General features: G+C 36.6%; 1 protein-coding gene across 1 annotated transcript in view; it reads left to right on the top strand.

Annotated features, from left to right (window-relative positions):
* WDR37 (WD repeat domain 37) overlaps window positions 1-12,372 on the top strand; it is a 36,915-nt gene extending 24,543 nt beyond the window's left edge. Inside the window, exons 11-13 of the mRNA XM_074157170.1 lie at window positions 7,140-7,274; window positions 7,670-7,784; window positions 9,186-12,372. Of these exons, the coding sequence (XP_074013271.1) occupies window positions 7,140-7,274; window positions 7,670-7,784; window positions 9,186-9,317 (382 nt within the window). The 3' untranslated portion in view covers window positions 9,318-12,372. The remainder of the gene's footprint in view (window positions 1-7,139; window positions 7,275-7,669; window positions 7,785-9,185) is intronic.
* The last annotated feature ends 406 nt before the right edge of the window (window positions 12,373-12,778 follow it).

The following is a 12,778-nucleotide window of genomic DNA, read 5'->3' as shown; positions in this document are numbered from 1 at the left end:
TATACACCAGCTATGAACATTTATTTGTATTTTAAATAAATGGACTAAAAAACCACCTATTATTTTGGTGTTCTGAGCATATGATGGCTTGCTTTATTAAAAGTGGAATTTTTCTTATTGTCTACTACTGTGACAGTCCAAGAAAATAAATTATCTTCCAGTAAGGCTGGAAGGAATCTGCTGGGATCAGCGTATCTGTCTCAAGCTTCATGCACTGATGCCTGTTATGAATTAGGAGGTAATTTTAGTAGAATTGCCAACTGTATATTAGGTTGTTCCAATGATAAAGATTTCAACTTAGCCCTTGGTAAATCTAGGAAGTTGCTTGTCCCAGTGTGTAATAAACCTCTGTGTTAAACTTTTGTGCCTCCCTACTCTGAGTTTGTCTGGCTTCAGTTTTTAGCTAATGGATTTTATCTTGAAGTTCTTTGTTTCCTGTATTAATAGATACTTAGTTGATGATAAAATTTTCCTATATTTTCTTCTCTACAAATTACCAGTTCTTTTTTATGTTACCTATTTTGCCTCAAAGTGTGTTCTCCAATATATTTTGACATTTATATATCCAAAGACCAAGTTTAGTACACTAGTAGTAGTTTTTGCACTTCAAGCTTGCATTTCTCTGAGTCTTCAAAATACATTCAGGTCTTTTTCAAAGTTGCATCTTCCTAGGGAAGTTTCCAAATCTGTAAACGTTGCTTGTTTACATTTTTCTTATATGTGGCTGTTTCGGTTCAGTCACATACTGTCTCTTCAGTATGTGGCTTATTTGCCTGTGCTCTGCTCTCATAGTGATAAAAATATCTTACCGCATTTTCTTTTAGGTTTACTCCCAGTACTCACAGTTCGTCTCACTACTTACTCTCTACCAATTAAAAAACAATGAAGTGGTGTGGAAATAAGACTGTCTTTTGCTTAAATATAAAACTTCATTATTGTCTGATTCTGTGTGCGCACCAGTAGGATTTTGTATCACTAATGCTGTTAACACCAGTCACATCCCTCTATGAGGTGTTTAACAGAGCCCTGGGAAAAGGTTATATTTATATTATCATCCAGACACTTAACTTGTTGCATGTTAATTAAATTGGCTTCCTGGGTTAAAGCCTCCAAAAATTATATTGGGGACTCAAATTCCAATACCTTTTCCCCTCAGTTACTGCTTTAAAATATGTTTGATAATGTATAGCACTAGCTGTTCTCCTATTGAGAAATTATTGAATTTAGGGGTTATTGATTAGAATGCTTCAAGTTGAACTCAGGTGGTACTCTGAAGAGCAAAACGCTTTGAGCATCTACAAGGCAATTTTCATTCCAGCTTCACTTTTGCTTTTGTTTGCTGACCCCAGCACAGCCATATCTTGTCGGGGCTCTGAAGGCCATTCTTTGTCTGTCTTGGTGACCTGCCTGAACAGCTCCGGCGCTGACATCCTCTTGCCTATGTGCTAGATGAGTTTCTCTGTCTCGTCAAGTACTCTGCATGGGCTGAGGTCTATCTTGATGTGCAGAGCTTTCTAAAATGTTCATATTGGACATCTTTACCATTTGTAGCTTAAAAAAAAAATATCTTAGTCTGTACAGGTCCAGTCAAATACTTTACAGGTTTTATGCATTTGTTCTGACAATTCAGTAGCAGTGGAAATAATTGAATTACCCTATTGGCAGCAGAATGCTTACTAGCTAGTGGATTCATATACATCTTTTAAACCATACGCTGCTTTTGCTATGTATTTGTAGTATGATTTGATTTGATGCTTCTATGCAACTGAAGAGTTAGTTGGTAAATGTTAAAGTGTTTTGTTTAGTGACGGTCAAAAGTACGCAGTGGTTGGGCACATAGGGTTTTGTCAGTCACTTTAAAGAAGATGTAGGTGATAAATCTGTATCCAGTTGCTTATGAGTGCTTTAAGCTTTACTATAGTAGATGGAGAGAATCTTAATTCCATTCTTGAATGCATGCTCTAAAAAGTGCTATGATTTTTTTTTTTTTTTCCAAATGACCCACAAAAGTGTAGCCAAAGGCCTTTTCTTTGTATCCTGTTGAGCGGAGCGTAACGTTTGATAGTGTGTTGTCGTTCTAAAGCTTACATAATGTATGCAGCAATACTGCAGGGATAAATGGGCCTCTTTTAATCCCATCATAAATGGAATGAAATTGATTGTAAAGATATCTACACCTTAACTAATTTACTAACTTGCCATTGAGCACTTCTCATGAAAGCTAGTGATTGTTTTCAGTCCTGTATCATTTTATTATTTTAAGACAGAAAAGGAGACACTGGCAATTTTCTCAAAATGTCATGGAATACATATATCTGGAATAGACATTGTTGATTTAAACACTTAAAAAACAACTTTTCAGTACTAACAGTAATCTCTGAATTCCCCTTCTCCCTGTTTTTTTGTTAGTTCCTTCATGGTTTTTTCTTAACCATTTCTCAATTTGGAGGAAAAAAAGGTTCTGCCGATATTTGGAGATAAATCCACAAACAGACATTGTGAATTGTATGTGGCATCAAGTCCCTTTAGCGCTTCCAAAACATAAATGCACAATCGGACGTGGAGGTGTTTGTGTGCTCCTTACCTGGTACTCCCATGGCCAGAGCTGTTGCCCTTCAAAACAGGCAAACTGTTGTCCGGATCTGGAGGTTTTAAACCCAGGTCCTGGCTTCCCTACAGGCTGCTCTGGGTGGGGATGCACTTTGCTCCCCTAAAAGAAAGGAAACTTGTACAGGAAATGCTGTCCCAAATAAGGCTTCTATAGGTTTTGTTCCTGAATTTTACTACTTAAAACGAGAGAGATATATTTGAACACTCAAATTTTGCTGTTTAAGTACAGTTTGGTATACATTGAATAAATTTATCTGAAAACTCTGTGTTAGTCCATTTTCTCCAGAACTTTGTCCCACACACAGATTTATGTTTACAGGTTTATGTAGATGCCTTTTCACCAGCACAAAACCATGTCTCCAAGTGTTCAATGGTAAATCCCAGTATAGGTTGCAAATCAAAACAGAAAGAACAGTGTTTATTTTTTGGTGTGTTGCCAGTAAGGGTTCTGCATCAGCATTTCATGGTCCAACTTTTTCAACTGTTTTTTTTTTTTGTTGTTTTTTTTTTCCCTCTCCCTTCCCCTATGTGTGAAATTTCAGCAGATTGTTATGCAAAACAGCTTTGTGTCTCAGTGTGACTGGGGAGACAGCTGTTCAGCCTAATGAGGAGTGCTAGCGCTACAGAATTTCTGTTGATTGAGACCCACGGCGGGAGCGGGCTGTTGGAGGCCGGGCAGCGGTGTGTGGTGAGGACGTGCCACGCTGTCAGCTGGAAGTACATGCTCGGCTGCTCCCTGCGACAAGATAAATGAGTTTTGCTGGGGTTTGGCGGAGGCTGAAGCTTTTCTGGAGAATAGTTGTAGTGCACCAAACTCCCAATGGGACCCACGGTTTGAAGTGTCATAAGACTGCTTCCTCTTTGCCAGGTTTTTTTTTTTTAATGTCCTACAATACCTGTCATCTTTTTGAGTTATTAAAAACCTAATGTCTTCTAGCATTCCATTAACACAGGGTCCAATGATCTTTTGTTGATGCTTTTTATTAATTTAGCCAAAGGGATGTTAAACACAGGTTTTGCTGAGTTAGAACAAACTGGAGACTAGTATAAACAGAAAGTAAAAATAGCCCCATGAAAGTGCAGAAAGAAGTCTTCTCATTTTTGTGAGGTGGGGGGCGTTCAGGGAGGCAAACTTTTGAAAGGTTATTTGTATATTGGCTGCTCTCCCAAGTTTGTTCTTTCTCCCCCCACAGACTTTGCTTCTCTTTCTTCTCACCTTCCACCCCTTGATTGGGCTGAAATCCTGTTTTAGTTTATAAGTAGGAAGTGGTCTTTCTTCTTGTTGCTATTTTGTCTTAATTAAAAAAACCAAACACAATCGAGATAAGAGGCATCTGTCTCACCTTAAGAGACGTTCCAGATTAGAATAGCAGAGGAGACAAGGCATGGTCTGTAGTGTATAAGAAAACCTATGAGCACAGCACTTGCTCATGTTTTTCTTAAGTCAGTGGTGTTGTACGTGTTCTTGACTGTAAATGTATGTGGTTTTAAGTATCAACTTATACAATTATGTTCCACTTAAAAAAAAAACAAAAACAACAACCAAACAAAACCAAACCACCTGGTCTTTGCTCAGATGACAATCAGGTACTGATAACCCTCCACAGAGTTGTCAAGTTTGTGAGAATGATACTGCTTTTGGTCATTCTAGACTTGATATTAAGTTACTTAAAACTTCTAGGCTTGTAATATTATTTTGAAAATGAGATATCTTTGAGAACTGAATCTAGTGTATCTATAGGTTCCCCTAGAAGAATATTATTTCATTTTTGTTAAAGCATAATATCTAAGACTGTTCTGTAGTACATCCATATTCTGTTTGCTTTGAAACTGTGACTGAAATTCTTGATCATAAACAGTGGGTTAGTAAGAAGTGCTTTTATATCTAGCCTTTGAATTCAAAGCTCTTTATGAAAAAGACTGGTTTTGTAGTCACGTCTGCTTGTGAATAGTGCGTATCCCAGCCTGCAGTGTCTTATGGGGGTGAACTGTTGGGAGGGCAGGCAGGGGACTAAGAGTATGAAACACCTTTAAAGATGTCACCGAAAGTGGCTCAGCAGCCTTCCCTTTGCCTTTCTATCACTTGCCCGGTTGCTAGAGAGAGCTACAGCTGAAGTTCATTGCATTTTTATTTTACAAACTTTTTCTTAATGTACCCAATAATACCTGAATGAATAGTTGAACTGAAAGTGCTACAGAAAAGGATTTTGTTTTTCTTCTGAGAGTCGTCTTGTTTTTACAGGAGTGGAAAGGGTCGAGCTAACCTAGAGTTGGCATTCTGTTTGCGTGGCGATAGTTTCAAAAGTTTTCATTTGAAAGGTGATAAATCTAAGAATGAGAGAACTTTATGTGGTCAAAGAAACAACTATGTTCGACAGTGATAAGTGATAAAGGAGAACCAATACGAGAGCAAAGAAGCTGCAGTGTTTAAAGATGTGAAAGAAAGCATCCAAAATTGGAGGGTTATTTTAAAACAGTTTCACAACATATTCCAACTGTAATTGGAATAAAATGTATGATGGGAAAGAGATCAGATCTGTGTGTTGGCAGCAGAATACTAAAATGCTTTTTATTCACTCACCTGGAGCTTTTCTATGACTTGAATTCCTTATACTGTTGTGTGCAAGGAAGTCTCCTGACATGTGCAAAGTATGGAGATTTAACAGCGAATTTTAAAACTATAAACAGCGCTTTTTCAAATGTGTTACGGCAGTATGGAGAATTTTGCTGTGTTTACGGAGGTATTTTGCAGCTTGCATAAAGAGCTAGTGAGGAGAGAAATGCAGGCTTTGGTAAGTTTAATGGAGGTCAGGCAGGTGGAAGACAAGTTCTGTGCTAAAAACCATACCAACCATCTTCTGCAGTAATTTGGCTACGTGAATGAGTTTTCTTCCCAAATGCGGAGGGGCCTGATGAAAGAGACCTCATCAGTTCTGGCTTTCATGTGTATTTTAACTTTCTGACTTTTGGTTCATAAAGTCCAGAAGATTAGGCAAAGACCTCTTGGTCTTATTGTAATCATCTCCGTGGTAGCTTAGCTGCACTCTAATAATGCATTAGGAAACTTGGTATCATGAATAAAGTGGGCCTTCATCCTAATTAAAACTTAATTTGGTGTCAATTTAAATTAAGAGGCTTGCATAAACTGGTCCACTGTGACCTGGCTAGTGCTAATCTCAATCAGCAGCTTGGATAGGACATGAATTCAAATTTCTGCAGAACAACCAAAGTGACAGTAACAACTGACAACTTAAATTAAAATTACTAAATTCTAAGAAATTGATGTGCATGACCCAAGTTACAAGATAGGTCATTACATCAAATCTGTAGAAACAGAGTTGAGAAGCCTTCCCTAATGATTTTAGGGAGAGACAAAAGTGCTTTGTTATTATGTTGTGTGGTCAGAAAATAACTGGTTTTGAGTTGAGAACTCATGCAGTTCTAAAATGAAAATAGTAGTACAAATACTTTAATTGGTTAGTGTAAAATAATAGGTAAAAGATTTTTTAAAAAAAACAGAACAAAATCACATCATCATGAGAACTATTCATTTGACCTCAGCAGTATACTGTTCTCTGAAAGTATAGAATATGAAGATAATAAAATTCTAAAATAAAATTCTGTATATAGTATCTACTGAAAGTAACATGTTGCACTTGCAGTTGCTGGAAATATTCTTGGGAGTCTTTCTCTGGCTGCCCATGTGCATTTATAGACATAATGGGTAAAATTTGAAGAACTGTTTGGTCATACTTTTTATTACTCCTGCTTGCCTTTTTTTTTTATCTGACTCTCAGACTTTAGCCACTTGTGAAATAGAAATAGAAGCCACAATTAGAAATTACTAGATTGCTATAGCTATTGCTAGCAGAGTTATACTGAAAGCTCAACATCTGTATTATGGCATGTTTAGGGGTGGGTACAAAATAGCTTTACCTACGTCTCAGATCAGGTATTTCGGTCTCCTCGGTGTCTGTGCTGTGAAGGACAAATGCCTGAGGTAGTTCTACAGAAGTCGTGGATGGAAAGTAAAAGAACTTGACCACTTGTCTCAGAACACTTGAGATGAGGAATTGTACTGTATGCTACTGATTCAGTTTTGGCTGTCTGATAAGCCTACTGGACGCTAATACGGAACTTTAAAAGTGAATTAAGGTTTCAAGATTGTCCATGTTTAGCTGATGTTAGGTTCGGTGGAATATGACAGATGCCTCCGGGGTGACTGTCCACTGTTGGACTTCTTTTCTTAGCACTTGCACCAGTCAAGCCGTGTATACCTTAAGTGACACAGCTTCTTGTAAGAATATTTTTTATTCTAAAATACCCACTTGGAGTTTTAATATTTCAGGTTGCTTTGTGTAAAAAAAAAAAAAAAAAAAGAAAAACCAAAACAAACAAACAAAAAAAAACAAACGGCAAGTTACATGTTTTAAAGGAAACACACGAACAGAAAATAGAAGTTGAAATCAGATGCTAGTAATAAAGAACTTTAGAGCTTGATATCTTTGTTTCTGCTCCTGATTGTTTAGCACTGTGACATCTGCAGTTTTCACTGTGGGAGACAACGTTGTTTCTGGTAGTGATGACCGTACTGTAAAAGTTTGGGATTTGAAAAACATGAGGTCTCCTATTGCAACCATCCGTACGGATTCTGCAGTTAACAGGTAAGCACATCTCCCTGTTGCTATTTTTCTTAATTCACTGAAAATACATTTAATTTTAGTCACTAAAATTAAAGTTGAGATTTATAAGATTTGGAGAAAAGTCTGATGTGGTTTTATAAAATGCAGATATAGTCAACATTAATTCTCAGTAAATACATCATATTGCTTTTTTGAGATTTCTTTTTTATATGGGATGCAGATGTGAAGGCTGTTTGAGCATCTAATACAATCGAAAACACCTTAATAGTTTCATTTTTTTTTTTTTTTTCACTTGTGAATTGTAATTAAGAAAAACTCAGCTGTATCCCATCTCATCAGCTTAAACTTGTACTGTCAAGTTCTATTTGCCAGGCTCACTGTTTGGTATGTAACCTACTTTTGTCTCTTCTGTGCAGGATTAACGTATGTGTTGGCCAAAGAATCATCGCCCTTCCGCACGACAACCGACAGGTTAGATTATTTGACATGTCAGGAGTGCGATTAGCACGTCTCCCGCGCAGTAATAGACAGGTAACTGAATATTTATAGCCTTAAAGTGTGTCTGTTCCCCTTTCATACAAGGTTAAAACGAGGATTTGGTCTCTCTAGTTTAAAAGATGAACAAAAGATGACCAAAGACACTTGTCTGTTCAAATATGCTGCTGTTAGTTATTGAAAATGACCAACACAAATAAGAAACATACTTAGAATTTTATTAATTGGAATTGGAAATGGTGTTTCAACTGGATTTCATCATAATTTTTCTCCTTATTAAAGTGAAATTAATGTCTGCCTTCTCTATGAAATGGAAAAAATGTGTAAGAGCATTTAAAATGTGTTTTAAAGTCTTGATGTTAATTATGTCGGAAAAATGACTTATGGGGTTTAATGTTTTGGTTTTTAGTTATGCAGTGTTTAATTCGTTACATAAAGAAACATAACAGGAAAAAAGTGGGGGTCGGTTTTGTGAGCTCACCTTGTATGATTTAGTGATAATTTTTTTTTTCTTCCCTGCTTATGCAGATAAATTCTTGATATTTGGTACCAAGCAGTAAACCATCCTTGCTGAAGCCATCAAGTTTTGTGCATTTGTGGTGCTATTTGACATGGCAAGCATCACTAATGGAGCAAATTAGACTAAGTGAAGTTAATTGGATTATGCCACTTCAGTTGGCTTTTTTGGGTGGATTCAGCAACTCTTGACAGAATTTAGGAAGGCATTTTAAAACTTACTTAGTCTTTTTTAGTCTTTGTATAGTTTAGAGGTTTTTTTAATCTGTTTAGTCTTGATTTTTTTTTTCTTTAGTATTCCCACTCAGGCTGACACTACTGAAATCATGGCAAATTTTTTTTTTAACTTAAATGTTGTTTAGAATCCTCTTTGGGGCGTTTTTGTTACTATTGGATTTGAACAATAGACAAGTGTTGGGTTTTTTTTGGTTTGTTGGTGTGGTTTTTTTTTTTTTTCCTCACTGTGACTTTCCTCCTGCTGTAGAGTTATCCTTTCTGAATTCTGAACGTGGTGGACACTTGATCTTGCGCTTCATAACAAAGTAGTTGCCAGCAAATAGTTTCATATTTTAAGATTGCTTTTATTAAAAAGAAAAAAAGTTAAAATCAAATTTTGATTTGCTTTTGTAAATAGAATGTAATTAGATAGCAAACATACCTTGGAAAATGCAAAAGTTTTGATGCAGCTGTTTGTATGCTTCTGTCATTGTGGACCCGGTGCTGGCATTAAGGAGTCTCATCGCTATAAAGATTTTTGCCTTGTGGATGAAAGTAACAGTTACCTTTTGGAATCCCAAGTACAGTTTGTAAAAACTAGTGTGAGCATTATCAGGTCTGCGTTTTGAGTCGTGCTGATTGGTTGACATAGAAGCTCTCAAAACATCTTGTAGGTACTAACTGCTGTCTCCTGAACTGTCGCAGGGCCACAGGAGGATGGTTTGCTGCACAGCATGGAGTGAGGACCATCCGATATGTAACCTCTTCACATGTGGGTTTGATCGTCAGGCTATTGGCTGGAACATCAACATCCCTGCTTTGTTACAAGAAAAATGAAATGCTGGAAGAATTTTTGCGTTTTATGTTGCCATGGACTTCTACACTTCTGCAGACTTTTCTGAATACTGGTCTGCTATCGCTGTAAAAGCTCTTCCTTAAGTGGAGACTTCAGCAAATGTTGTTCTTGTTACCACATTGTGCACAGTTTGCATGAATTGTACAGAAAATGTGATTTTTTTTTTTTTTTAAATTAGTTTGTCTCGTGTATGAACTTTTATATTTTGGCATCCACTGGTCAATATGTTCACTGTTGCATAGAGCACATAAATGTTCATAAGTTATTTAGCATTTAATAGATACGCAGTAGGGCATTATGTTTGTGACATAAATGTGAACCTTATGTAATTAATGTAGAGAGTGTATAGCAGTCTGTTACATTTTTCCATGACTCTACATATCTGCCTTGTGTTACAAAGAATCTGCAGGGCTAAAACTTTGAAATGAAGTGTGAATTTCACTAGTTGTATGATTGTAAACATTTTCCTGGTTGCATCTGATTTGGAATGCTTTTTTTAGTGCTGCAGTATAGTGCAACTTCAACTCCATTTTTATTCCAGTTACTGGAGAAACAGTAGATTTGAGAAAGAAAATGCAAGCAAGTTGTAGTGGGTATAGACTGCTAGGTTTATTCGGAATGCTTTTTGTACATTTTCTTTTGAAAAAGAAAAATATTCATTCTGCCCTTCTTATAGAAAGTGATTCTAAAATTTCATGGCATTTCATATTAGCAAAAATCCAGAATATTATGATTCTAATCACTGAAATCTAGTCAAGCAAATTTTGAAGCACTTTAGTTTATAGCTATTGTTATAAACCATTTATGAAAGTTTGACTTTACCAGTGAATGTGAACTGACCTTTGTAAGGAGGATTGCTTCTTTTTGGTCATCTGCCCAGAAAGGAAATAGTGTGTTGGGGTTTTTTTCTTTTTTTTTTTTTTTTTTTTTAAAATATATACCTAGCGTGAGCATTCTTTTTAATTGTGTTCACTTCCCATATTTTTGTTTTGAGCCAGCAATACAAAGAAAATGAGTACTACCTCAAAAATGAATGTTGGTCAAGATGCATTGAATCTCTCTGTAGCCTAGAAAAACGCACTTTTGGTCTCTGGCTGAAGTACTATCTCTGACATGAGAGGAAAGACAATCATACTAAATGTGATCCTTAAGATAATTAAGACTTAAAGCTAATGGAGCAATACAATAAGTAAACATCATCTGTCACCTTTTTGTTCTCAGCTGTGGCAAAGACTGCTGCAGTCTCTATTCTGTTGCAAAAGGGGGTAATTAACAGAGGTCTCCCTTCTTTCTCCCAAATGATCTTACTGCTCTGGGTTTTCTCCTCACTGTGCTTAGCCTTTTTTGCACTGGCAGCGAGGTGTTATACCACAGCTGCTGATTGCATAAATAAACGCAGGTGGCAGCTGACATCTTCAAAAGAACAAAAAGGCTGCTTCAGACAGACACTTCTTTTCAGCTAGAGGGAGATACTGCCCCTTTCTGTCTCACATATCCCAGTATCGGATGAAGGGTGAGGGGAAGCCAAGGGTGCCCTCTTACAACAGGAATCATGGAGTTTATGGTGGATTGGCATAAGTATCTTTTTATCTCATTATTATGATTTTGTGCAAGTATAGCGTGCTCATGTCCTCTACAGCACTGTTTATATTGACATTAAGGCAGATGTGTTAATTGGGTCTCCTGTTACTTACCATATAAATGCATTGGAGTGAATGGGGTGGTGAATGCTTCTTTGAGTAATTTATAGGGAAACTGGGGTCGTAGAAATGATTTTGAAGCATAACTGAGGAAGCTGAAGGTATTTAATGGAGAATATATGTTAGTATCTTTATCGTACAGGTCATCATAGCAGATTGTTACCTTTTTTTTTTTTCTGGTTGTTACTTTTTCCTTTTTCTTTTTCTTTTAATATATGAAATATACAGAATTGTACTGAAGTAATCTTAAAATACCAAAACTAGTGAGGTTGGAGAAAGCAGCTGCGGAGTTTTAAGTCTTCTGATAACAAGGGTTAAAGGATGGAGTCGAAGTTTATTTTCATTTTTTCTTTTGTCTGGGTTATTAACTCTTGGGTAAAGCCATTTGATGTTGGGTTGCAGGTTTTATTCTTCAAGAAAAAAAAAAACCTCACGTTTCCTTTTAGTTGACAGCAGAGAGAACTTTACACAGGTTGATGCTGTTTAAAAAAGAGAAAAATGCCTCTCCAGCCAGTAGAAGCAGTTTCTTCAGCCTGGCTTGCGTGTAGTACCTTGACCAATGACGATCTTTTATTACCTGAGGTGTGGGAGAGGGTCACTGGTTTTGGTCCTGCTAAACTAAATTGTCTGTTTGAGCTTCTCTAATACATATGTAATACAGGACCACTACACTATGCAGTTTAATCATCATTGCTGCAAACTTTTTATATCACCAGAGGGGACAATCCTCTGGCACCAGGAATAGGATGATTACACACTTTCACTTTGAAAAAAATCAACCAGACAAGGTGCTAGAGCCACGTTCTTACGAGCAGGCTAACAATCAGCTAAACACTTAACTATCACTTATCTTAATTTTATATACTCTACTGAAGGTGAAGCTGAGGCTGCTGTTTCCCTTGAAGCAAATCACACATGAGCAGTGGTAGTGACTGAATACATAGAAAACATTTCATGGCTTTGAATGTTCTAAAGAGTGTTCTTCAGCACTGAACGATGTCCAGCATTTCATAAAATGGAGGAAAGTTGCAGTTACAATTTCAGTATTGTGCAGAATTTTCACAGAAAACTTGTCACTGGGCAAAATCAAGCTTTTATGTCTTTCTCTCAAGCAGTGCACATCAGTTTTCACAAAGTTTGTGTATACTTTACAATCAGAAGGATCTGGAATGAAACATCTTTGTTGCCTAAATCTGTGAAAAACACCTTTTTTGAAAAAGAATTTATAAGTTATGTGGAACCACTTTTTATTATTCTGCTAATTTGTTTCTAGATGTAAAATGTTTTTCTTCATTACAATTCAAAATGCATTAAAACATTCAACAATTTTTTTTTTCAAGTTGCTGTTCTTCTGTGTTGCATTACGGTTGCTATTAATCCTAGTTCGTTAATCACTTTGTTTGTAGTCGTAGGAGCTTCCTCTCCACTTTCCAGTCTTTTCCACTCAAAGAGTTCGTTTCCACAGTGTTGCTGGACACAGTTCTTCTGGATTAAGGCCAAGCCTGTCCCTTGCAGTAGGACTTCTGTAGCGCAATCACTCATGCTGCTGGTACAGTATATAGACTGAAAAAGTGCTCAGACCTGCATTTATACTGTCTTCTCTAGTTTTGCCTGAAAAAAATTGTGATAATGTGTTTTTTAGTGCAGGTTATTTAGAAGTCTCCATATGACTTTTCACAGTGCTCTATAAATGGATATTTTAAATTAAGTCTAAACCAATTTTAATATGTTTAGAATACAGT

This window comes from Numenius arquata, chromosome 12 (assembly GCF_964106895.1).
Source record: "Numenius arquata chromosome 12, bNumArq3.hap1.1, whole genome shotgun sequence".
NCBI lineage: Eukaryota > Metazoa > Chordata > Aves > Charadriiformes > Scolopacidae > Numenius > Numenius arquata.
Note: the sequence above shows the minus strand (reverse complement) of the source record. Positions and strands in the feature narration are given on the sequence as shown.